Genomic DNA, 27,970 nt, shown 5'->3' with positions numbered 1-27,970 from the left:
ATCGAGACTGCACTAATGGACAAGTTTTCTCTGTACTGAATTTCAGCTTTACTCATTTGGAAGTCCACAGAAACGCATCTGTTCACTACAGTAACGACAAGTTGAATAACGGAATGCGAGTCATTTTAAGTGTGCATTGTGTCTTTAAGATTAATTTGACTGGTATCATTTTAAGGTGCCCTGATTTTTTTTTCACTTTACTTTCTTCTTCTTTCTTTCTTCCTTTCTTTTTTTTTTTTTTTTTTTTTTTGGCAGTGTTGATTTGTTTTGTTAAATACATACCTCAAAAATTACCCATCAAGCTGCCAGATAGGAAGCCATAGAATTAAAAAAAAAAAAAAATCAGGGACAAACACAGAAAATAAATAGGAATTCAAAAATAGTCACCCCACCCTGAGAGCAGGCCGCAGTTTATCAAAAAGCCAAAGCGACTCACTGTGAAGTGGTTTTTTTAATACATAAACAAGTCTCTTCTTTAAGAACTCATTTCACAGTCTATTCTTTCGGATTGTAAAGTTCTCTGTCCCATGCAATTTAATATATATATGTAAATATATAGATATATACATATACATATACACACACACTTGTAGCTTCCTTCATTTATTTCATAGGTCTTTTCATCCTGGAACTTGCCTGGTGTCTCTTCCATAAGTGCAAGGATAATGAAGGCAGAGTCTCCTGTGATTATAATGACTACGATCCAGTCCATTGTAAAGCGTTAACACTTTAGTGTCTTTGCCAAGGCGATGTCTGATTCAGAAATACTGAACTTATTCAGTCTACAGGTATATCCTGTGCAACAGAGAAATGTCAAAAAAAGGTAAGGAAAACAAAACAGACCAAAAAAAAGACAAAGATAAAATAAAGCAACAACAAAAAGTTTTTAAAGAAACTAAAACAGAAAATCCTTGGACCGATGTATTGCTTTGCCTGGTGGCAGTTCACATTATCTCTGGTCAATTTCAGCAGGCACCGCCTTGCTTTTCTCCGCACTCTCCTCCTCCGCCTCCACTTTGTACATCTCCTCCGAGCCTTCCTCGCTGTCATTCTCCTCCGACTCCGTCAGCAGCTCCTCGTCCTTATACTCGGCCACGTCCACCACCGAGCCCAGGTGTTCCTTGAGCTTCCCATGATGCTTCACGTGGTACCGCTGGTTCTGGAAGAACTTGATGATGGTGTGTTTGGGGAGATCCAGCTGAGCAGAGAGAGTGTGGATGGCTTCCTGGTCAGGGTACAGGCCCACGTCATGGATGAAGCTCTGGAGGATGCCTAGGGCTTCCAAAGAGATCTTTGTGCGAGACCGAGGCTTTTTGGTGCAACTGTCTTCAGTCGGAGGAGGCGGGGGAGGTGCTTCTTCTCTGGGAGGGGAGCTCTCCTTGGCTGGCTGAGACTGCTGTCTGTGCAGGACCTGAAAATTAAAATTTAAACAAAATTAACATGTGATTCACAATCTCACCTTTCAAAAGCCATCAGCCCAGTGAAATACGTGTTGTCTAGCTAGCACTGTAGTGATGCTGTAGTCATGGTAAGTTCAGGTCTTCTGAAAACTTAAAAGAATTTAAGAATCTTTTCTACAAAGGTTCTTCAGAATCTCCTCTACAAAGCAAGAGGTTAATAATAGTAATGTTTCCATTCTGAGGCACAAAGAAGTTAAGTCATTTGTTGCCAAAGGTCATTCGAATTCAAAGGATCCGGCTCCAGGGCCTTGCTGTTAACTAGCGTGGTGTGCTACCTCTCTGAAGCCCAATGACAAAGAAACCGGACCCAGACGAAAAGTGCAGGCTCTACAAATGAGATCACATGGGCTCACGTCCAGACTCTTCCCCTTAGCTGGGTGTCCTTGTGCAAGACACTAAACATCTTTAAGCCTCAATTTCATCATCTATGAAAGAAAGATAAGACACTGACTTCCTAGGGATGTTGGAAGGATTAAATGACATAATGCATGTAAAGAACAGTGCTTGCCTTAAACCAGAGGTTGACAAACTTTTTCAGCAAAGGGCCAAATAGGAAATATTTTAGCCTTAGCAGGGCCATACCGTCTCTGTTGTGATGCCTCATCTCTATAGTGTGAGCATAAACAAATGAGCATGGCTATGTTCCAATAAACTTTGTTTATAAAAACAGGTAGCAGGGACTTCCCTGGTGGTCCAGTGGTAAAGAATCTGCCTTCCAATGCAGGGGACTCGGGTTCAATCCCTGGTCTGGGAACTAAGATCCCACATGCCGCAAGGCAACTAAGCCCACGTGCCACAACTAGAGAGAGAAAAATCCACACGCCACAACTAGAGAGAAGCCCATGCACCGCAATGAAAGATCCTGCGTGCCACAACTAAGACCCAACGTGCCAAATAAATTAATTAATTAATTAAAAAAAAACAAAACAGGTGGCAGACTGGATTTGGTCCATGGGCCAGAGTTTGTTCACCTCTGGCTTAGGGCAAACATCCTATAAATGATAGTCATTATTATATCAGCCTCATAATTACTCTTAGAGTATAACAGTGGAATAAGTATTTGAGTCAGAAAATCAATTCTCCATAAAATTAAGAACAACTTTTATTTTCTTTTAGCCCTGATCTTAATCCTTAAACAAGAATGTTTTTTAAAAATTTAAAAACTTCCAAATTAATTAAAAGACATAATTTTTTATTAAATTATGCCCTTTAAATGACTAGATTACACTCATATAAATGGACCTCCTCAGTATTACTGATGTCAAGGAGACAGCAGTGAGTGGTGGCTTGAAGCAAGATTTTGGTTCCCTGCCCAGGAATTGAACCTGGGTAGCCTGGGTGAAAACCAGGAATCCCAGCCACCAGTCCAGCAGAGGCTAGAGAACAAACTATTCATCCTTTGTTCTGCAATCCACTTCCTTTTTTTTTTTGTTATCCTTCATGTCAAGGTTTTCTAGTTGTAATTAATTTAAATTTCTCTTTCATTTCTACCTATTCCCCACTCATTAGAAAACAAAACAAAACTGAAACAAAAACCTCTAGTATTTAAATACTAGATCCAAGTTGGAGCCACTCCTGCCTGGGGTGCCACATCAGCAGATTGAACTTTCATGTTGCTATAAATGCTCTGCTTGACCAGAAACACAGTATCCTGTCAGCAAATCCCCATATGCAAAGCCAGCTCTGGGCTCCATACTCACTTCTTTGCTCTCTGATCTTTCTAAATAAGGTCAGATAAGCAACCCCAGACAATCATGCCCTGTTTTCTGTGTCGCCACTTCTAATGCTCTATAAAACTGGCCCAAAATCCCTCTGGAAGAGTGTTCCACTGCTTGTGAGGAACTGTACCCCCTACAACCCATGGATTGTTCCTCTTGAATAAAGGACATCAAACTGATTACTACATTGGTTTAGTTTTGTCATTTGACACTAGTTAGGCAAGCTTATTCTTGATCCTCATAACTGCTTCTTCAGCGTCATCTCTGCATGGAAAAGTTTCCCAGTTTAATATTTATGAACTTTTTCAATCTGACTAAAGAAAGAGAAAGCAATACAGAGGAGATTGTCCAAACAACTCGCCCCTGTCCCCCTCAGAGGCCTATGTGAGAAGGACTTCCTGGAGAGGGCGCATGGGACCCTGAAGAGGAACTCAGCTGCTGCTCACACCTTGCAACATCAGCGGCAGTGCTATAACAGCAAAAGGCTACCCGGAAGGTTCCCATTAGAAAGTATTACGTCAACTCCAAAGGCAAAGACCGAATTTCCTCCACTCAGATCAGTGTCTAATATCCTGGAAGTTCCCAAGACCTTTAAGAATAGTGAGTTCACTTTTTAAAAAACACATGTTTCTCTTTTACCATTCTCTCCTATTTTAGGTGGTGTTTTCCATGTTAGAGTAACAAATTAAACATTTTCCAAAGTTCAGGGGGAACTCAGTCCAGTCAATGAAGAAGAAAACATGCCTAGTTACACGAGAGAAACATTGGTACCACCACTACCAGCACCACCACACACTACACAGATGACAAATTTTTTTTAAACTACAAAACATCAACATCAAAGCAAGCATTTAAGAAAACGATCTCTGCCATTTATCCTAGTCTCAGGGACTACCTGATGAAAAACTAATTTCTTACCGATGTGAAAATGTCAGTCTTTTCTGTAGAATTTAATAGATATTAGGGCAGATGACATTGTTACTTAGGTAACAGAAGAGGATTAAACTTTTAAAATAATAATTCATAACAAGTAACAATCAAAATAACAATAAAAGGATAATCAAATGCAAATAAGAATACCCATTATAATAAGCTGATGGCTGGTGGCAGAAAGAAATCTAAAACAGAAGACCATAAACAGTGGCACTGAAGGTCCATATAGTGTCGACCAATTAAAATGAATGTTCTTGACATTTTCTTTACCCCTTTCAACTAAGAGTAAACGCATGTGGTCTGCTGTGGTAAGCAGGCATCAGCAAAAAAGTGAGAGCTCCATTACTTCAACATCCTAATTATAGCTGGCAGGGAGAGGAGATCTGCACGGTGGACCCACACTGCTCATGGCAGCTTTGATGGCAGGAAGGTATTTGCTCTGAGGTTGTAAGATTGTAATCTGGGCAGCTTGAGCACTGTAATACATGAACCTCTACATCAACAGGTGAAGATTATTTTGGGGGGGGTCAGTAAGAAGGAGAGAGACTGAAATTACATAGGAATATGTACCCACACAACATGTATACTCAAGCACAAGGACCCCCTTTTAGAGCAATTGCGATAATTGGAAAACAAAAGAGAATTAAAATGCCCCATTTTTAAAATTATGCTTGCCTTCTGTAGTAAAAGTCAGCATAACGGTTCCACTTAATTAAATAATTAGATTGGTTCTTTAGGGGTTTTCCATTGTGCATTGGTTAGATTTAAAGAGATTTTCCAAAAACTATACTTTGAAGTTACTATAATCTTTCTGCACGATAGGGTTCGTTCTTCTCCTGAGGTCCCACCAATTGGCCTATTTTGCCCCCCCTTCTAACTCTGAACCTAGCAGTAGTAACACACAGATACAGAGAAGCCACACATGAAATGGAGAAACAATAATCATAGTAGCCACCACTTTCTGAGGGCTTACTCTGTGCCAGACAGTTTTAAGAACTTTACATCGATTAACTCATTTAGTCCTCACAGTTCCTTGTGAAGGTGCTACTTGGATCCAGAACAACCTAGAAACATGGAGCATCTCAGGAACACCCTCAAAATTGGAAATTTTAAACACAGTCTAAGATAGTAGGTTTCCACAGAACAATGACAATGTGGCTGCCATCAGAGGAGAGGAAGATGTTTCTCAGAGAGCTAGCAGCAATGGAAATGATCTAGAAAGTGAGATATCCTGTGTCAGGTCAGATGATGCTCTATATTGGGAGCCATGACAATATTTGCATGAAGAAGGTTAAATAATATTTCTGGTATCTTCAAGCAGATAGGAAGGAGTGCAATATTCATAACATCTGAGGTGAAAAGAGTCCCCAAGTTACTCTGTCCCAACTATCTTCATTCCCCTGAAATGTTCTGATTACTCCAGGCAGAGAGTTATTTATTGTCTTCTATAATTTTTAGCAAAAAGAACTGCCTACAGGGCTTCCCTGGTGGTGCAGTGGTTGAGAGTCCGCCTGCCGATGCAGGGGACACGGGTTCGTGCCCCGGTCCGGGAAGATCCCACATGCCGCGGAGCGGCTGGGCCCGTGAGCCATGGCCGCTGAGCCTGCGCGTCCAGAGCCTGCGCTCCGCAATGGGAGGAGCCGCAACAGTGAGAGGCCTGCGTACCGCAAAAAAAAAGAACTGCATACATTTCCTCACTAGCCACCTGCAGTAGCTTATTATTATGACAAACAATCAGGAAATTCTTCTTACTGTCGTGTAGTGCTTCTTCCAGTGGTGTGAATACTCTGAACAAAAACAGAGCAGAGCCTACTGCTTACGATGTGGTATTCCCCAGGCGGGGAAATCAGTCCAAATGCTCTCCCCAAACCCTCCATCTAAACAGCGGGATCAAGTCACCTTTTCTGCACTTTCCCACATCTTGACTAACTAATGCCAACTCTTTTAGTCTCGTCTTCATAGGACAGGTTTCTGAACACCCACTTAAGTGAATTTTAGTTTTTCTGTCTGAACTTCTCAGAGATGTTTGAAACTCGTTGTTTGTTAACTAGAATGACTCAAGTTTGGTCCCTGTCCCCAGCCAGTACCCTGAGTAACTCCGGCCTGAGGTCATGTCATTGATTCCCGCTGGATGGACTACACGCCATCCTGTTCCTCAGCTCATCTGACAGGTCACGCATACATTTCTGGCTGATTGACTCTTTGAAACCACAAAATTTACAATTACTGCAACCAAGACAGAGGATGCCCTGTCATCTGAACAGAGATAGGCTCTTTCCCAACAAGTTCTTCCCAAGCCCAGATTATTGTTTTCTGGTATTTTTTTAAAAAAAGGTAAGTATAATGGAGCAGCTACCCAGATATTTATGTAAATCTGCCCAAGTCTGCACACTTTCCAGACTCATCCTTTTTCCCCTTTTTCAAAAGGGGCCTAGCAGTTGACCTTTCTATTCCTAAAGTCTCTCATCTCTCTTCACATGACTTTCCCAAATAACAGAATATATCATTCTGTAAAGATAGCTATCCATCCCTTTCCTCTTGACCTTTGCAAACTGAAGCCTGACAATTCATCCTATCTCATTTTGGTTTGGATTTTTCTCCATCACAACTGAACTTAAATTAATCTGGTCGGCAATTCATTTCTGATATTGATAATTTCTACAAAGAGAGTTTTAAAAGGTTTATTTAAAAGCCTCTTTCTTTTTTTGTAGCTTCTATTGTTAGTTTCTTAGGGTTCGCAGCAGTGAAATATCAAGGTGGCTTCAATAGTAATGATAATACTATTAATATTAATAATAGGTGCTGGCATTCATGTAAAGTTTATTATGAGCCTAACACTGGCCTAACTGCTAAAAATATATTTTCTTTTCACAGTAATACTGGAGTAAGCATTTTTACTCCATTTATGATGAGAAAATTGTGGTTCAGAGAGTATAGGTAATTTGTGTGAGGCCTCATAGCTTCTAATTAGCAGGATTGGATATCTAAAACATATCTGATTTTAAATCCCGTGCCCTTAAACATTATGTTCTCCTGTCTTCTGTGCACAAGATCACATAAGAAAATTGAACAGAGGCTCTAGAGTAGAGGAGACAGACCATAAATAAGATATCAGGTAGTAATAAATACTATAAGCAAAAATAGAGCCAAGCATAAGGAGGAGAACTGGGGGCAGAGGAAGTTATTTTAGATTCGGTGGTTCAAGGAAGGCTCCCTAAGGAGGTAGGAGTTGAGCAGAGGCCTGAAGGAAGTGAGGACCAAACCATGAAAAAGAGCAAAGCAGACCAAGGGAAACAGCAAGTGAAAAGGCAGGGAGGCAGGAGTACACTTGGTATATTTGAAGAACTGCAAGGAAGGCAGCATGTTAGAGCCGTGCCACCCAGTACAACAGATACTAGCCACATACGGCTACTGACATCTAAATTCATTAAAACTAAAAAAAAAGAAAAAACTGAGTTCCCTCAGTCACACGAGCCACATTTCCAGTGCTAGATAACCACCCTGTGCAATACCATACTAGACAGCACATTGCCACCAGCACTGCCATCACAGGAATAGCTCGGACAGCCCTCCGCTAGAGAGAAATGACAACTGAGGGGCTGCCAGGGCCGGAGCCAGAGCAGCAGGGCCTTGGCATTCTACTGTCAGTAAGGTCTACCCTTACTGTGACCTGCAGTCATGTCCTCTGATCTAGCCCCAAACACAGCAGGACTTGAAAAACAACCACTAATACTAGAGAGAAGAGAAATATTCATGTATCCACACACTAAGTAAGAAATACTCAGCTCATAATATCAATATATTACTGGACTTTCAACATAGTATCACAAATAGCAACACTATCATAAAAACAACCAGAAGGATGCATCGGCACTTCTATCCTCAAGAGAACGGGGACTTCCCCGGTGGCTCAGTGGTTAAGAATCCGCCTGCCAATGCAGGGGACATGGGTTCAAGCCCTGGTCCGGGAAGATCCCACATGCCACGGAGCAACTACGCCCGTGCGCCACAACTAGTGACTCTGCGCTCTAGAGCCGGTGAGCCACAACTACTGAGCCCGCATGCCACAACTACTGAAGCCCTCTTGCCTAGAACCCGTGCCCCGCAACAGGAGAAGCCACCGCAATGAGAAGCCCACGCACTGCAACGAAGAGTAGCTCCCACTCGCCGCAAGTAGAGAAAGCCTGCTCGCAGCAACGAAGACCCGGTGTAGCCAAAATAAATAAATAAATTGGGGAAAAAAAGAGAGAATGGTAAACTTACATTTAACTGATGGCTGCCTTCTTCATCAGAAGTGCTTATCATGTCTAAAAGAAATTATGTTTAAAACCATCGACCTCGGGTTGAGTAAAAAAAAAAAATCCATTTATCAGATATTTATGGAGTGTCTATAGTAACTGGACCTATTAATTTACAAAGCTTTCTAGTAAGGAGTCCTGTCTCCAACAGTTGGCTGTTGATGAACAAGTTATGGGTAAGACATAATCAAATAGAAACTTAAAAGTTTAGTAAGTCTTGCCTTCCTATTTATTCACTAAAATCTCATCAGGCTGAAATATGACATACATGTGTATAAATGAACATGGAGATGGCGATGAAGAAAGGAAGGTTGTAAATATATTCAAAAGAGATATCAACTTCTAAATAAAACCCAACACCTTCTTGCCCAGTGACAAAACACAATCGTAATAAGGATATATGTTGTTTTTCTGCCTTTGAAACTGAAAAGTTTAAAAACACAAGGACAAAATGGTACTGTGACAAAAGCTGACTAAGAAAGATAAAGCAGCTCTTCTTAAACCACTCAGTGTTCAAATAGATTTTGAAGGCCTCAATGAAAACCAGCTGGAAGCCATGTGCAAAAAATAATGGCTTTTGCCTGCAGGGAAGGAAGTGAGATCCTAAATGATTAAGTTTAGGAAAGTATATAATTCACTGTATCATTATGGGGTGAACTGGATTACTTATAATATGCCGAGACTTTGTGGTCTTTTTTATATAGAGAAAATGAGAAATTATTAAGGAGGTGACTGTATAGGGTGGCTGATCCACTGCGGTAATAGGTAATAGGTTAAAATTGGCTCCCAGGTGGCCACATCCCCCTCTCTCACCCACAGGAGTGAGCCTCACCAGAGCTTCAGGTCCTACGTGGTGATGTGCATCAATAGGAGATGACTTCTAACCGCATTTGAGTTAATCTCAGAATTATTTTTACTTGTTTAATTTTACCTCATCTAAAATAACAGAATGTAATATAGTTGACCCGAAGAAGGAAAGCATTCTTCCACTAAAAATCCTGAGAAAATATATTTACCAGGCAATGAGAACAATTGGTTAGCACAACTGGAAAGCCCTCATGCATAACTCAATTAGAATTTGTTAAATGAATAAGTGCTGCTATTTTTAAAATATACTATATGTAAAATACCATATAACTGAGATATTTGTCGTAAGTTTCAGCAACCTAGCTCTACCCCCTAGTTTTCCCTTTTTTTTCAAAATCAGCACTTAAGACTGTTAATTTTAGCTCAAAACCTCAGTGGGGAGAATTTAGCATTAGTAATTAATAATTAATAGAACTATTATACATCTATCTCATTATTGGACTATAAGCTACATATTGGCACACATAAGTGCTCAGTACATCTTTGTTCTGCTGCACTGGATTAATTCCATATTCTCTCTTTCTTTAATTGCAGACCAGTTACTATTTTTGTTCTGTACAACGTATTGTTTTTTCTTTCTATTATTCGTTTGTAGCAAAACTATGTTTTAAAAGTAAAGAAACTGTCACTCATTATAGGAACTTACATCTAGCAGGTATCTGAGAGCAAATATATATATATGTATATATATTTTTTAACCATTTTTTTTTGTGTTAAAAACAATTCCAGGGCATCACATAATCCTTAAGATTGCTTTTACATAAACCTTGTTAGCAGGAGTTGTGAGGTCACAAAGTTCTCGTTTTGAATCCAATCTTTATCCCCCAAAGCACATATGCTTACTAGCCTTGCAGCTGTGAGCAAGTTTCTTTCTCAGAGCCACAGCGTTTGTTAATCTGTAAAATATTCCTTGTAGTTTTATGAGGATTAAGTGAGATAATGCATGCTAAGTACTTAGCAGAGTTCTTGTCATAAGTAAGGTTTCCGGAAGTAGTTTCTGTCATTAAAAAATGAGAGGACGTTTTAAGAATCAGCAGTATAATGCCTCATGTAGTTTTCTGTACCTTCACTTGTTATGAAAATTAGCAACAAATTCAGAGATCTGTGTGTCTTTTCACTCCAAAAATCTACAGATCTACAAAGGAGAAAGTCCACCAATAAGCTGTCTTATTTCTTTCATTTCATATACTGCACACATCTTAGTTCTTCCACATGGCACCTAGCACGTGGAAGTTGCCGCTAAAGCATCTGTCACATGGAATTACACCTCATAATCATAATTCCTTTCAGGGTGACACCTTCTATATGCACAACCTGGGATCCTCTTAAGATGACCTCCTTTATCGGTTCTAGAAATGTGATCCACGGTCCCCTGGGGGAATCCCGATATCCCCACAGAGAGGTCCATGAATCAAAACTATTTTCATGGCAAAACTGAGACATTAGTTGCCTCTTTGACGGTGCTAAAACTTGTACTGATGGTACAAAAGCAATGGTGGGGAAACTGCTGGCCTGTTAGCATAAGTCAAGTCAGTGGCACCAAACTTCACCAGTAGTTGTGTTCTTCACTGCCACATACACACAGTAAACATGCAACTTTCATTTAAGAATATTCTGATGAAGCAGTAATGTGGTATTAATTATGTTAAATCTCAACTCTTGAGTATACTTCATTTTAATAGTCTGTGTGAGGAACTGGGAAATACACATAATGCACTTCTGTGGCATACTGAAGTTAAGATGCTTCTCATGAGAAAGAGCATTTGTGAGATGGTATGAGCTGACAGCTGAACTAGCACCTTTGTCTTGGAATAAATATCATTTTTACTTGAAGGAACAACCAACAGGCAAACTATGATTATTCAGACTTGGGTATGTGGCAGATATTTTCTTAAAAATAAAGTAAACCTGTCAATTCAAAAAAAAAAAAAAAACAAAAACCTGGTAGTATTTGTTGCCAATGATTAAATTTTACCTTTCAAGCAAAAATCAGAATTTTGGAAAACCTGTAGCTTCCACTAAAAGCTTAACAGTTCCCTAATACTTAAAGACTTCCCTGATGATACTGGCGGTGATCTAAGAAATTTTAAAAAATATGTCATACAATGAAATGTGTCAACATTTAGAAGATCTGAATAACTCAATATATCAATATTTTCTAAATGAGCACTGCATGATACTATAAAATTATGAATAGGTAAAAGATCCATTCAAAGTGCAAGGCAGACCAATGAATTATAATGTGAAAAAGTATGAAAGTTCACTGATAGGATTTTAGATTCTACTCTGCAGCCAACCTTTAAGAAACTACCACTTGTAGAGCTTTGTATAGAAGAAGAATGATCATAATTTCCTGGGAAGGCTATTAAAATATCCCTTCCTTTTCTAATTGCATGTCTGTGTGACGGTTGATTTTCTTCATTTACTTCAACCAAAACTACACTTTGTATCAGAATGAATGAGAAGCAATTATGAGAATCCAGTTGTCTTCCATTAAGTCAGACATTAAAAGTATTTGCAAATATATATGTAAAACAATGGGACTCTACTTATTTTTTTTTTGTTTTGGAGATAGTTATCTTCATAAAAATATATCATTTACATGTAAATATTATTTATAATTATTTTCAGACAAACATTTAAAAGATTTCTCAGAACTAATTTCTAATATGGTAAATATTGATAGATATGCACATTTTTGGAGTCCTTAATAGTAAGAGTGAAAGGGGACCCTGACACCAAAAAGTTTGAAAACTCTGTACCACATGAATCACTTTGAATATATAGCCTTGTCTTTCCCCTAATGAAAACCAAGCACTTTACTATAAAATACAAAATGGACCTTACAGTTAATAACATCCTTACTTGATCTCAGTCACCTAGGAAAGTCTGAAAGAATGAGTGTAGGAGAAAGTACACATGCATTACGATTTGCCTCTTGACTTTATCTCTGAGACATTTTCACAGGCAAAACATATCAGCCTAGGTACACAACTCAGCACTATTTCTAACTTCAAATGATGTTACTTGAGTTGGCTCTTATGGTTCTAATTTCACATCCTAACGTTATAAGACTTATTAAAAACCGTGGTTTAGTTTCGTTGCTTTTTTTTGGATTATACAGTATCCTAAGGTCAAAACTCAGGAAATCTGTTATTAAAAAAAAAAAAGTATCCATGAAGTGATGACAAATTGCGGACTACAGGTGTTAGATTACATTTTGACTCCAGGCAGGTTTAATATAAGTTGGTCTCCTTTTACAATTGCTCTTAGCACATACAGCTATGGGAAGGGGGTTGGGGGTCGGGGGTCGGGGGAGAGAATAAGAACCAAAAAAAAAAAAAAAAAAAAAAAAAGAGTAGAGTTCAATAAAAGAAGACCATGTCGAGAGAAATCAATACAAACAAGCAAAACGGTAGGAAGTCTAACATGGAAATATGTGTTCAATTTCATCCAGCCTTAGTCTGAGTTTCCTCTAATATTGTAACCAAGATGGTATTGGAACATCGTGTATGTTTTTAATGCAGTTTAATAATTGTTTCTCAAAATAAACACTTTGGCCAAAGATAAAAGCATAAAAACACTGTGACACAATAATCTGTTAAAATAAACTTGGGGGTTTAGAGGAAGCTTCTTAAAACAGCCTTTGGCTTATATCATTTCCTCTTTGGTAACAAATTGAGAACAACTATACCAACGACTTCGATATGGCTTGGGTTAAAAAATGTGTCATAGTCATCAATCTGACTTTGGGGAGTGGCCAGAATCTGTAAACCCTGAAGAGGTAGCTAGCTGGGTGAGCTGCTTTTCCAATATAAGGAGATGAGCTGATAGCAAACTAAGCAGGGTCAAGATGAGTAGCCATATTTCAATCAAATAGACTCCATGACACATAAAAAACAATTCTCTCTTCTATTAGAATGTAAGAGAGATAAAACATAGACATATATTGAACCTAATGGCAATTATAACTTTCCCTTCATCAGCGTCATAGGATATATAGGTTTATTTGCCCATTTAGGACCTAACGTGACCAAAATCATTCCACAAACATAACAGAATTCATGGGAGAATTCAGGAAGAGCAGACTCTTCAGGAAAGTCCAGGCCACAACCATGTGTCCTTCTTCCTGGGAGAAACCATCTCCCAGCCCACCTACCCCAATCCCATTTGCCTGACACCCATGAGCATCCATTTCCTCCTGTTTCCATACACCTCCACCACCTTTCACAATGTCGTCCCAAAACACAAAACTTTGCCTCAAAATGAATAGAGAAGGCCTATCTTTTGAAGATCAGATTCAAGGTACAGATAATATTAAAGTGTCTTTAAAGACCTTATATTTGAGTTAAAATGAGTAAAGAGTAACATGACCAGAGCTGACAGTTACCTCTGGGATTCAGATTTCTAAATGACTGCATGACTTGTTTCATTGGTATAGTTGAGAAAAGAGTGGTTTTTGCACCAGCATGGATGAAAGAAGAGCTCTTACATCAAGTTAAAGTTAAGTTAAAGATAATGAAGAGTGTAAAACGTTAGGATGATATACGTACCTGGAATTCATAATGGTATTAAAAGAACCAACGTGGAAATTCATGACACTTCATCAATGGCAAAAGGGCAAGAGAGAAAGATGTGCAAAGGTTCAGGATAAGAATGATCCATTAGAATTCTTAAACAGTTAATCTAGTTGGCTAAATAATTCTCAAGTGAAGTAAAAATGTAAACCAAATGAAAACAACTTCATCAAATGCCAGTGATACATGCATGACCCAGTAAGCTCTGAAATTTGACTTTTTAAAACAGATTCAAGGTAAGCTTAAAAGAATAGAATACATTATTGAGCTTTGCTTTATTGTACTTCTCAGATATTGCGTTTTTTACAGATTGAATGTTTGTGGCAACCCCACATTGTCAGATGATGGGTAGCATTTTTTTAGCAGTAAAGTATTTTTAAATTAAGGTATATACATTGTTTTTTTTCTTTTTAAGACAAAATGCTCCCACACAACTAATAGACTACAGTATAGTGCAAACATCATTTTCATATACACTGGCTTGCTTTATTGTGATATTCACTTTATTGTGGTGGTCTGAAACTGAACTGGCAATATCTCTGAGTTATGCTTGTACAGAAACTGCTTCAGATAAATAAATTGCATCCAACAAGTTTAACTAGAGCAGAGTTTCAATTCCTTTTAAGTGAAAACATGTTAAGTTAAAGGAGGTAGAGAATATATATATTCTACAAGAACAGACATCATGTAGGCAGCCAAGAACTGCATCAACGAAGACTTAAAATAATGATTCCTGAGGTAAAGCACTAGAGTCAAAATTCAAACCACTTAGAAATCTCTTACTATTTAGAAATCCAACGACAAAAATAACTTGAAAACACGTATTTGGTAAAGAATGACTTAGAAACAAAGATGATATGGGGGAAAGAATGTGTACACTTTAAGTCATAGGATCTCAATAAATTATATAAGCTTCATTGAACTAAAACATCATTCTTCCTGATTTACATACAGATTATATGATGTGAGTTGGGGGTTTATGTTAAATTTAATCATTCAAATCCTATAATTAGTATGTATTCCAAGTGGTTCGCCATCCTTTGGCCTTCTTGTTTCTTAAAAACAATAACAAACTAATCTCACAATGGCGATAGGTCCTGTTGTATTTATTCTTCGGATGAGAAAATGCACACACAAAATTGAACTCTGATCCACAAATCACAAACCCCTGAGTCTAACATATAACAAACATGCCCTTACTGCTGTTTAGGTGGAAAATTGGGAAAAATACAAAAATTATTCTGTTTAAAAGTTTTGAACAAAAATTCATTTTAGTGTGAATAAACATCTTCCAATTAAAATATAAAAATAACACTAAAAATGACAGAGGAAACTATTCAATGTTTCAAGTGTATGGTTAAAAGTGAAGACAAACAAGTTAAGAAAAATTATAATACATTATGGAGAAGTTCCTCTCCCAAATGTTAATTTTGAGTGGGTAATAAAGGAATTTTTACTTTTTCTATCTTTGGATACCATTTAAAAATATATATATACCCAATTTTGTCAAAATTTGCCAGAACAAAAAAGAGAGATTTTGCCTGACACAACTCAGCCAAGACTCAGTATAAGATGAAAAATCCCCATAATTGTAATGGCACTAGTGACACTGCAGTTATGTTGCGTTCCAGCTTCTTAAAGAAGAGTGTTTAAATTATTTAAGGAGAAAGGGTGTTTGGATTAGATTTTTTACCAGGGGGGTGGGGGGAAGAAAGAAGGTAATCCATGTGTTTGAGGTCTCACATGGGGCTGTTTAGAATCCCTTGATAGGCCACATTTTCTGTATAATTTTTACAGTTGGGGCACTCAGAAGTCAGAACAATCTGACAGTTATGGTTAGTGAAAATATTAGATGTTCGCCAACAAAATACTACCTCAGCATATTTTTTGCTTTCTGGATGTAACCACTTAATAACAGGACTTGAGAAAACTGCACTGTGTGAATCAAACACATAAAAGTACAAATATTCCTTTTATAGAAAGCAAATCTTAAGCAGTGCATTATAATCAACCACTCTGGTAAAAGATAAAGTATCTAGAAATACCACACCACGGACATATTACGGTTTATTATTCCCTAACGTCCAAACTGGGTAAACAAAGTCAAATGATCAAGGAAGGGTTTTCCCCTCAGACTGTGAGGTAAGGGCCACTGATCTCTAGGAAGTGTCAACAGAGATTCCTTGTGACTTAGCAGTGAAAAGGTGTCAAATGAGAGCTTATCAAACACACCCTTTAGTTTTCAATTTCATTTAATTTCATCAGAGACTGGCTTCCTTGGTTTTCTTTTCTTTCAAGGAAAAAAGAATATGGAAAAATTAAATCATGTGAGGTGAAACTTCCGAAAGGTTAATTCTAGAGTATTCTTTTAAATTTGAAACCACGTTTAATTCATTACGAGGATACTGGTTTTACATTGTCCACATCGATCATCTTACTAATCAGGTATGGAGAAACTTTTGCTTCTAAACTTTGTGGTAAATACACCAGGTGCGAGAGGAAAAGCAGACAGGGCCAGGCACTCTTACTTAGACCGTGGTTTACTCAGGAAAATAAGTCTTTTGCTCCCAGGGTACCAAGGATGGTCACTGGGAAGAGAAATCCCAGTTCCTAATTCCCTGGGGCAAAGTAACTGGATTGGCAATTCCTCTTCCCACAAGAAAGATTCTAGTCTCCAAGCTGCCGATGAACCATTATATTCCCATAAGGCCGGTCATGCAGCATCCTTATCTACTCAGATTCACCAAGCAAGTCCAATTTTGTCTCTGTGCCACGTTGCCTTGGCTTTTCTAAGCATATTTGCTTATCCTGTGTAGGTCGTCCTCAGAAACTAGAACTGTCAAGTCATTACACTTCCAAATGTGAATCTGCTTAGGGGTGGATTTAATTTAATAGCTGAAAACTCAGTACAAAACAAACACACTTACAACTGACATTATCAGGGAATTAATCATTACTGCTCTCGACTGGTGTTCCAAGACCCCACATTGCCCCAGCTAGGATCTGAGAGTTCTCGCTGACTCCTTCCCCCTCCTCTGAGCCTCCACATCTAGCCAATCCCACGTGCTGCTGGTTAATTTTCCCCTTTCCATTCTTCTCTCACTGCTGTTATTTAGACTTTAAAATCTCTTGCCTGAATTAGTAACCATTACTTCGCAAAAGGCCTCCCGGCCACAGCCAACACAGCATCTTGCGAAAGGCCTTCAGTGGTCTCAGGATGGGTCAAGGCCTCTCGCACATCCAAGAAAGCTCCATGACCTGAGTGCAGCAGGTGACCCTGCTCCGTCCTTGCTCCTGAACCCTGCCTTTCAGGCTGTGCTCCAATGGTTCTAAAAGCTATAGTTCCCACCCTCGTGCTGTTTTGCCCCTCTAATCTCAGTGCCTTTGCCTCCTCTGTCCCCTCTACCTGGAAAGCTCCTCCAGTGAGGAATTCTGTAAGGAACCCTAGCATCACTATTTCCTAGAAGCCTTCTGGGTCCTCCGGCCCACTCGGTTTTGGGCATATGTGCCCATCTTTTGTGCTTTTCTTTCTCTGTACTTACTTACATGCTGTACTACAGTCATCTGTCCACACACCTGTCTCTCCACGAATCTGTGAGCTCCTTAGGGATAGATTCTGTGTTACATTCTCCTCCACACACTCAGCACTTAGCACAGGGTCAGGCACTGTGTTTTGAGAGAATAGTGGAAACTTAAAATTTATCCTAAAACTTCCAGAATACTTCTGTATTGGTAATAGCCATATTATATAGACCAAAAGTCTTCTTAAAAATTAGAAAACGTCTAATAGCTGTAAGGGAGGAAAAAGTGGCCAGTTCACACCGACACTCATTTAAAAATACACTTAGTACTGAAAAGGGCTAAATCACACTAGTTCGTAATGACTTACTAGACTCACAGACACACACACTTGGCACAAGCCACCAGTACCATACAGCGGCTCAAGCAGTTCTTTAATTCTGCCCCTGTCGCCCCCCCCCCCGCCCCAATTATCTGCCTGAAAGTTACTGACATTCAGAGACATGCGTTCTGGGTGTCACTGTTGTCAGGGATAAAAACTGACATATTCATCAGCTTGCTTCACTCTCCCCCTCCCCAATCTCCAGAAATATTTCTACTATCAAGAGAATTCAAAAGGTCTCCAGCAGACAGTTTCTATGACAAAAAAAAAAAAAAGCTGCTGGAGGCAAAACAACAAGTAACAATGAGAGAAAATTATAAAAACTAGATGTATTTGCTTAAAAATGGATCACAGGTAGCACAATAAAGCCTGAGACAGTAATGGCCCTCAATGGAATGAAATGCGAAGGAACGCTGCCTATCTACATAATGCTATGGAAAGCACTGTAGGTCTTTTCCAAAACAAATATTAAATGCCTATCCTTAGAGGAGAAACAGTGACGTTAACTCGCGTGGGAAGAACCAAAAAGAAAGGAAAGTAACAAAATTATTTTCAAAGTATGTATTTCTGCCGCCACTTTGAGTCAACCACTGTGGTTCCAACACCACACAGTCCAAAGCGAGTAAGGCCAATGGTTTAAAGTTAGGGCCAGAAATGGCCTTTGCTGCTTCCTGGCCACCTTTGTAGTTTATTTAGATTTTATTAAAATTTGTTTTTAGAAACATTCAACTAAAACTAAATAAACCATGGGGGAAAAAAATCCATGAAGAAAGAATCTAGAAACTAAATATAAGCCATCTCATTTATACTTACAGAGACCAGAAAAGCATTTTGGCATTAAAGAACATTTTTGTTTTCAGGTGCAGTGCCTTTAAGGGATTATATAATTACCCTTATTGAGAGCATACTTTTTAGCTTTGTCAGATTCTCTGTTGGAATTATAATTCCAGACTGAGCAAAGAATTCTATCAAAACTCTATTATCGGGCTTCCCTGGTGGCGCAGTGGTTGAGAGTCCGCCTGCCGATGCGGGGGACACGGGTTCGTGCCCCGGTCCGGGAAGATCCCACGTGCCGCTGAGCGGCTGGGCCTGTGAGCCACGGCCGCCGAGCCTGCGCGTCCGGAGCCTGTGCTCCGCAACGGGTGAGGCCACAGCAGTGAGAGGCCCGCGTACCGCAGAAAAAGAAAAAAAAAAAAACTCTATTATCATATTAAAACACTTGATCATGTGTTCCCTCAAGATTCCCAACTTTCTATTTCTGAGAAGAGAACAGATTTAATGAGATATTTTCAAAGTAGAACTGGTAAAGGGAATATTTGTGAAAAGCACTGCCAAAAAGACAATTCATGTGGTAGACACAGAAAAGGCAAATTTTACCACATATACTGGAGCAATGGATATTAAATAATCATCTCTGAATAAACTCTACAAATAAATACAGTCCTTTTGGTCTAAACTGAAGACAGCATTGCCTAAAGGAAATCTCTAAGGTCAACCAGCAATTAACTGAAAGGTTTTGATTGAATGCTATTGACTGCTTTCATATCAGACAGCTTCCTGGTTATTACACTTCATGGGCTAAGTAGGTGCCAAGACGTTAAACTGTCAATAATCTATTAATACTGGACTGTTCAGCTCACTCTCCCTGAATCTGCAGGAAAAGGCATTCAGGCCAAGACCTGCTGAGAACTAATGCAAATTCGCCAACTCTGATATGGAAATCGGATCTTTATTACCTCCCAGCTTAAGTGCCTAGGAGTGTTGACACAGTATAAGAAGACTATGCAGATAATAAATGCTTATTCAGATGAGTTAAACTAATTTTTTTTTTAAGAAATTGCTGAAGGGATGAGCATGTCCTGAAATCTGACTTTCTTTCTAAGTCATACTTAACAGTTTCTAAACTGTATGTAATAAACATTTTCAGAGAGAAATGAGAAGTTATTTAAAGTGAGCCTCACAGGTCCCTACCACTCAGCATCTGGAAAGCAGTTATACACATTGTGGGGTTGGGGGAGAACTTTTAATGAATTTAATAGAGAAAAGCACTTTAATTAAATGCTGTCAAAGTGGATTGTATTAATGACTATACACAGAGGAATTTAAAGCAGCTAAGTTTATTTAGCAAATAGAAACTGGGCTTTCGAAGCCTGCAAGTATTTATGTTTCTGCAGTTGCAGTACATCTAGAAGACGATGATGGTGCCAAATGAAACCATTGAGTTATTAGATATGATTTTATTTATTGGGTATTATTAAAGTTTCAAAGGCCTCAGGGGAATTAATTTCATTTTCAAAATGAAATACCACATCTGATCAGAAAGGGTTAAGAAAGTGAATATTGTCCCCCAGTTTTTTCTGGGCCCTGGAATTTTGAAGCAGGTAAGTGGCTAATGGGGACAGCCTTCTTCAGGTTCACCTGGTCGGAATTCACATCATCTCATGGTAGTGCAAAGTCAATGACACTATTTCTTCTATGACTTCTTCTTCTGTTGTTTTTTTCCCCCAGCGATTGGTCACTAAACACAATTCATTCTGTTTCACATAGCAATAAGCTGAAAAATGACCAAAACTCCTAAAAATCTCCATGAAAATTTGGTTGCCATAACTTTTTAAATGAAAAACACGAGTAACACAAACTTCTACAAAGGAAAAGGTATCGAATGTTTGACTTAGGACAAACAGGGGAAAAAGGGTCTTCCTCAGTATCTTCTACTCAGAGGTTGACCGCAGAACAAACCTATTATTAATGATAATATTTTAAAAATAAACAAAGAAAATATGAGCCTTAATGCATGAAAGCTGTAAAAGATTGAAAAGCTGGTCTGGCTAGAAAACACTACGTGTGTGTCAAAATGATTTTCTCTACCGTTTGTAAAAATGTAATTATCCATGATATGCTATTATCCATGATAGGCTACAAGGGTGAAGGATTTCAAGTAAATCCACTGGAAGCTAAGGATTCGCCTTTGGTCTTCAGCCCCTGACACCACCATGTCTGTGAGATCACAAACTTCTGCCATGATTTACCACATCCTTTTTGCAGTTATATATACTCTTTCAGTCTGTCTTTAGGTTTTAATTCGAAACATGAGGAAGGGGGAGGAGGGAAACGTGAGGATTGGAGCAAAAAAACAAAACACAAAATCCAGCACCTATTTCCTTTCAAGAACAGAGTAATGATCACAAATGGAGAGTTTCAACTTTCTAAATAAATAACCTAATTTTTAATCCTTCCCCTCCCCCCATCCAAGCTATTTATTAATATCATATGTTTGATCTGTGTCTTTGTAGTTCTGGAACTTATAAGCAACTCTGCTTTCCCCATCTGTGCCAAGATGTTTCAGACTAGTCTTTGAAATGCTGCAAATGCAGATGAATGTGACATAAAATAGGAACTGATTACATACACGTTCTATACGTGAGTAATGGTGACACAGAACACAGAGGACATTACATGTTCATAGAGTGCACTGGACAACTGTGCTTCACATATGCAAACATGAAGAGATCATCAAAGTACAGCATGCCATCTCTAGCAATATCTATTCTAGGAGCTCAAAATAAATTGGTTGATTTCTTGCAAATAAAGTGACAAGAAAACTTCTCCTCTGGTACCTCAGTAGTTCTAAAATGAAGATATATCAAAGACTCATCAACTGATAGAACATACTGATGCATTTGATCCAGATTATGTTTTACAAGCAAAAGAATCCGTCAATTTGCTTCTCTCCTTTCATTACTAAGGAAATGACTGTATTAACTTACTACACACACTGTTTGACTATTTTAGCTTTATCTCTTTGGGAGGCTTTCATTTCACATGAAGCACAAACTCAAATAAGGATTTCTCTCAAACGTATACTCCTAAATTATACCTACATGGAAATATTTGACATGTGTCAACCACAATTCCCTTTCTGCTCTTCTAGTACCACAGTTTTGAGTACACTGTTGACATGAATTGTCAAAAAACTGAAATAAGAAAAACTATATTTAAGAAACCATTTGCATGTATACATTGCACTTAAACAGTATATGCTCACTTTGGCACATTCTGTTCATTTAGATCATAATAGAAATAAAAAGACCTTTCCATATCCACATATGTTTAAGCATTCACATCATAGATTTTAGCTCCCTAAGTTTAGAGTACTTTGAAAAAATAATCGACTCCTCATTTTGAAGTGCACTGTCAGGGTTCACTTTATCATATCTAACAAAGTAACTCTGTTAAAATAACTACCCCTGTGTTCTACCCAAATCTGTTGGGTGTTTGGCACTAGGGAATCCCAACGTAATGGACTCGTTACGTTTCATGGCTCTGATTCTGCAAAATGAATCTAACCAGGTACTTCAGTTAGCCTTGTATACCACACACAGAAAGAAATGCAAAGACAAATGCCATGAACATGGAGCAGTAAATGTAAACTAAAGGAGAGCATGAAGAGGAAAGAGTAGAAACGACGGTTGTTTAAATATATAACTATTTCTGATACCTGAGTGATCAAGTTAGCTGTAATACCAATCAGCCATTCAGCTATGGAAACACCTAAACCTTTCTTTCATAAAGTGGCTTTTGGCATGTCTTACTTATGAAAAATAAATACATGGATATCCACAGAGCTTTTTAAAAAAAAAAAGCTAATTGGAGTCTCTTCAGTGCTGTGCTGGTAAATGTTTAACAACAGACTCTCTACAGAAAAAAAGCTCCAATTGAATCATTTGCCAGTTCTTACAGTGTGAATAATTCAACCATGGCCAGTTCCATTCTACTAATGGTGTAAAAACCAGCTTCCAAAATTCCTGAAAACTTAACCATCAGTTCCTGCTAACTGGGGTAAGCTTACTCCAGCACACCCTGATCTGCTACCGAAAGTGATACCCGTCCCTCCTGTGCTTTCCAGACTTGGTCACTGGAATTCCTTCACCTGGCCCAACTTGCCTGTCATTTTCCCAGCCCCAAAGGGATTAGGATGAACTTGATGTGATATACAATTCCCTAAAAGATTCCATATCGAAAGGTGAAGGGCTATATGATTTGCAGTGAATTAGATCTAGAAACAACTTGTGAAGAAATTGAACTTGTGACCTCGGAACTGTCAAATCTATCTAGTTTGCTTGATCTCCCATTTCTAGGGTTAAACCGAGTAATAATAAAATAAATGAATTTCAGGACTTTGGCAGTTTTCCTTTAATTGAAAGTATGCTTGTCTATCATTACAAGGGGAAGTTCTAGACTTCAACTTAATAAAAATCAGCAGTAGTTTTCAGCTACATTAGATCCACACTAAACAGAAACAGCTGAAAAGCCACAGTAGGTAGGTTTGGCTACGATAGTTTAAAACTCAGTGGCTGGCTTTCTCTTGTAATTGTCGTAACTATCAATCATAAGAAAATCAACTGGATCTCTCTGAGCCCCTAAAAGGTGTTCATAATTTGTTATGTTGATGCTAATTTGTTTTTCCAAAATGCATTTAAACCTCCCAGGGGCCATGTGTTTTTGTGTTATTTTTTGTTTTTTACATTTGCATGAAAATACTCAAATGGGGATCAGAAATAGATGAACCAACTCACAGAATGAGTGTTTCAGATCAGAATAGTCTCTGAGATCACCTAATCCAGGTTATAACTGTTTACAAAACAGTAAAAGGAAATTCTAAGGGATAAAACCCCTTGTCCAAGGTCACAACCCTGTGACTGGAGTCAAAGTCACTTACAGGCCCTTTTCTTTACCTTATCATCTTTTTTCCCGTTTGGTCAAAGGTTCATTGGAAATAGAAAGTAGTTTCTTTCTTTACAAGATGCTCTAGTTCCTGAAACACTGAATAGAAAGGCTTAGGGGTTAATGAACATATACAGAAAAATTTTTTGTATTTAAGAACTTTTCAACTACACTCAGATTTAAGCAAACCCCATCATCTACTTTATATGTGCTTTTAAAAATCATAATCAGAAGGTGCTGACTTCAAAAGAAGCATTTACGTTTGTTTCTACCATTCTGTGAGCAAGGCATCATGATTTTTCAAAATTAAAATCAAACGGTTACACTTATCATCAGGTTCTTAACCCTGTGTCGTTCAATCATGGAGTACATGACGCATTTGTCATGAACTACACTTTAAATAATTCATTACCATCAATAGTAAAATTTGCAAATGTTTTACTTTTCTACCTTTGTTTTGTTTTTGGTAAATTAGAACTGATTTCTATTCTTCTACAATGACACTATTCATACTTACTTCCTCTTCTGTTTACTTGCTTATCTAGGAGGGAAAGAGGTAGAATTCCAGGTCGTGATGCCAGGAATTGAAGTAACACGAAAACCACCCATTATTATTTTCAGTATGTGGGACCCATTAAAGACTGTCTTAAGATCTTAGCAAATTCTGTATCTCTGCTCAGCCTACGAATACATAGCCTGTTCTGCAAAAGTCTGTATTCATTTCCCTGGTAGCCTCCAAGCGACTCAAGACCAGAGAAAATTTCATTCTCCTTAAGTCTGTCAGAGCCTGTACAGAGCTGCTGATAGTAAATGCTTATTTAATACTGGACCAAAGAGACTAAAACATCATTACTGCATCTTCACAACTTTGTGGATTCTAATGTGTTACAGAAGTGATTAACATAGTTTTACAAAGAACTGCATATGTAGATTAGTGACCCAAGCAGCATTTTTAAAGACAGTTTTGATGAAAAACAGATGGATAATAAGCATGTCTACTCCACCCCTAATTTCACCCCGACCACACAGACAGACACTTCTTATTTTGTCCTGGTCATGTTCTCTCTCTTCACCCAGGATGATTTCTCCAAGTGGCAACCTTATTATTTGGCACTGGGGTATGGGCTAATTCACTGTTTTGAACCAACCACCTGGCTCATTGGTGTTGATAAAGCTGGGGCCTTTGGAGGGTCAGGTGTGTGAACTAGTCCCTCTTAATAATGAGCTCGTTGTGGCAGAAAATGTGTTGTTCAAGGACTACGGGAGCTGCTTCTCACTACCTCCTTAAAATTTCTACTGGAATGCTTCTCATTCATAGTTAATTGTTGATATGAAAGGTATTCGTTGTCTTTGCAGAAGCAACAGAAATGTACATCTGCAGAGAAGGGCTTCTCCACATGGATGAAGTTCTTTGGACTCTAGAGAATAGACTCAGAAGATCTGTTAGCTTTGGTATCTTCAAACATTTTTTTTAAGGTAATGTCATCTCTGAGAGGCTCTATGTGTTTTAAAGATATTACCCAGTACATTCGGGAAACAGCTGGAAAAACTGAGGCACAGAGATGGCACCCAAGATCGGGATCGGAGAAAGGAATACAATCTATGGATTCCACTAAATCGTAGTCCGAATTCTAGGTTAAGGCAAGGCAGCCAGAGGGAAAATGAAGTCTGTTTAAAAATGCAATCTACGTGAGTAAAGGGGAGAGCTGCTCAATAGATGTGTGAAATGTGAAACTCTGTTTCATGTACTGTTATATACGTGGTGCCTAGAACGCCACCTGGCACACTGAAGGAACCCAACCAATATTTGCTGAACCAATGAATAAAAATGGCAACCTCTCAATTGTGTCTGCAGCTTGGGTCTGAAAACAGTTTTATCAGTCAATTTTAATCAGCCTTGCCAAAAGCCAGACTTTGCTAGATATCTATAAAAGTATAAAGGAGGTATTTTCCTTCTCACAGATGAAATGTGGCAAGGCCCTTCATGAGAACAATGACACATCAATGTCCACAAGTGCCTTAAGTTTATTGTTGGTTTTTTTTGTGGGTGGAGAAGGCAGGATGCATGTGAACGCACTGACTTGGTCTATTTTGCCTCTCTTTCTCAATTTGCTCCACATTGCTCGCATTGAATCAGTTTGCCCCATCACAAAATTTACTAGTCATTGCCCTAAGCTCTCTCAGCTTAAAAAAAAAAGTGTTTCAGACGTTTCAGATTATGGAAAGAAAGGAGAGTGAAAGGAAGGAAGGAAGTAGGGAGGGAGGGAGAAAATAGCTACACTGAGTTGGCCAACAGAACAATAGCAAGAACATTCTCTAACTATTCCATAGCAATATATATTTTTCAAAAGACAACTAAGCTTTATGTTCAAAAGTATTATGTTTAGTCTCATTTTCTATCAGAACATCAAGAAAAGGCCAAGGTGCTAAAGGTTTTATAATATTCTTACTTTAATTTTACCAGAAGGAAAAGAATATGACAATATATATGAGGAGTACCTTGCTGTCCCAAAACCTTTAAAAACAGACATAAATAAATGTAATTTATATTAGTGATCTTAGTGGTTTCTGAGCACTGAGCAGTGCAGAAACTCGTATCAGTGAGGAGTATGTGTCCTGATGTAAGTGACACAGCTAATCCTGCTTCTTCCCTTCACCTATAGAGTGGCATTGGGCAAAGTGCCTTCTACTCAGTTTTAGGATCTGAGAAACAAGGAGTATATCAGTAACCCACAGCATGAGCTGAAGGGATTGCGCTGCCTCTCAAAAATGCAATTAGACTATTATTTAAAGAACACAGCAATTATGGAAGAGCAAGCTACTCAGGAAACCAAGGTTCTCTATGCTGCCACAGGACAGGAAAAGACTGGGAGAAGTGGAACCCAGCTGCTTGACATTTCACTTCCAACCAATAGCTAACCCTGGATGTTTAATTTGGAAGGTGGTGTGTTGTGAAGATTTAGTCACTAATAGGGCAAGCTCTGCTTGGCAAAAACACTGGAACAACCCCATGAAGAATGAGAAATAGAAAGCTAACTCCAATTATTAAAATGATAAGCCTGGTAAAACGTTGAACCTGCTTTAAAACAGTAAATAGGCAGAGCCAGAACAGAGTATGATAAAATTTTAAGTTTAATTCCTATCAGGATCTATAGCACAGTGCCTGAAAGCATGGATGTACATGATAAATGTTAGAAAAACTGCAATGAAATATAAAGGCATAATACTTTGGATACACACAAACTTAAAATCACTCTTAGGCATTAGTTCCTTACTGCTTACATGTCCAGAGCACTTTACATTTAAAAAGTCATATAAATCTCCCTTGATACGAGAATTTTTTTTTTTTTTGCGCTACGTGGGCCTCTCACTGTTGTGGCCTCTCCCATTGCGGAGCACAGGCTCCGGACGCGCAGGCTCAGTGGACATGGCTCACGGGCCCAGTCGCTCTGCGGCATGTGGGATCTTCCTGGACCGGGGCACGAACCCGTGTCCCCTGCATCGGTAGGCGGACTCTCAACCACTGTGCCACCAGGGAAGCCCCACGAGAATTTTATATTAGACTTGTTAATCATACCTGCTACCATCTATCCTGACAAATGCAGGGCTCCTAAAGGGCCTTAACTTCCCAGCACAAGGACATGGCATTCACAGGTTACCTGTAGGTGGTCTGCAGCCAGCTAGCTTTCCACTTCCCATGCTCCTTGAGGTCATTCTAACCTTGTGCCCAACAAAGCCCTTTCTCTAAAATGCAGTGACTTCCAAATTAAGCATCACATTACTGGTTGGAAATTAAGTGTCAAGAAAGTTTGCCTTCATGGGGATAAGGTGGACCAGCCAATTTCTCTCTTATAAGTATTTAAAGTAATAAGTAAGAGCGGGTAACAGAAGCTGGATTTCATAAAGGCATACAAAAAAGTCATGAGGTAGAGCAGAGGTCATGGGCAGGTCAAGGTTTTGAGAAGGTAGAATTATAATTCAGAGAAACTATGCATAGTAAGCAGAAGTCATATGGTAGACAACTATAGAGTAAATGGTAAATCAGATGAGAGCAGAAAGAAAAAGACTGATAGCAGGAAGAAGCTGATATGGGGAGGGGGTATGTTATATCCAGGATTGCAAAGGAGGGGGTGAATCCACGAACTCCAGCTGCTGAATTACAAGTCCCAGGTTCAGAGAATTCACATATTCACAGTCCTACACCTGGATTTTCATGAAGTTCTTTCACCCTCAATTTCTTTGAATACGTCTCCAATAATTAAGCTGGAATTTCTATGTCTTGCAAAAGAAAAAAAAATTACTTTAAGAAATTTAAAAAGTAGACAAGCAACTTGCTTAAATCTCTAGAGAAAACAAAGCCATAGCTAATGTCCAATCTATCAGCTAGCAACTCTAAGGAAGTTATTAAACTTTTTCACATCACCACCAAGAGAAACCTGTTCACTACACTTTGGAAGAAGCTGAATCCAAGATAGAAATGTCCATGTTCTAG

At 38.7% G+C, this 27,970-nt stretch overlaps 1 protein-coding gene across 6 annotated transcripts in view; it reads right to left on the bottom strand.

The window, feature by feature from the left end:
• Window positions 1-257: 257 nt before the first annotated feature.
• SATB2 (SATB homeobox 2) overlaps window positions 258-27,970 on the bottom strand; it is a 200,161-nt gene continuing 172,448 nt past the window's right edge. For 4 of the 6 annotated variants that reach the window (XM_030855438.2, XM_060302093.1, XM_060302092.1 and 1 more), the window contains one exon: window positions 259-1,411. In XM_030855438.2, coding sequence (XP_030711298.1) covers window positions 950-1,411 — 462 coding nt within the window. In that variant the 3' untranslated portion in view covers window positions 259-949. Of the gene's footprint in view, window positions 1,412-27,970 lie in introns of all 6 variants that reach the window. The other 2 variants (XM_060302094.1, XM_030855432.3) reach the window with 2 other exon arrangements.

This window comes from Globicephala melas, chromosome 7 (assembly GCF_963455315.2).
Source record: "Globicephala melas chromosome 7, mGloMel1.2, whole genome shotgun sequence".
Taxonomy (NCBI): domain Eukaryota; kingdom Metazoa; phylum Chordata; class Mammalia; order Artiodactyla; family Delphinidae; genus Globicephala; species Globicephala melas.
This window is presented reverse-complemented; position numbering and strand designations above follow the sequence as displayed.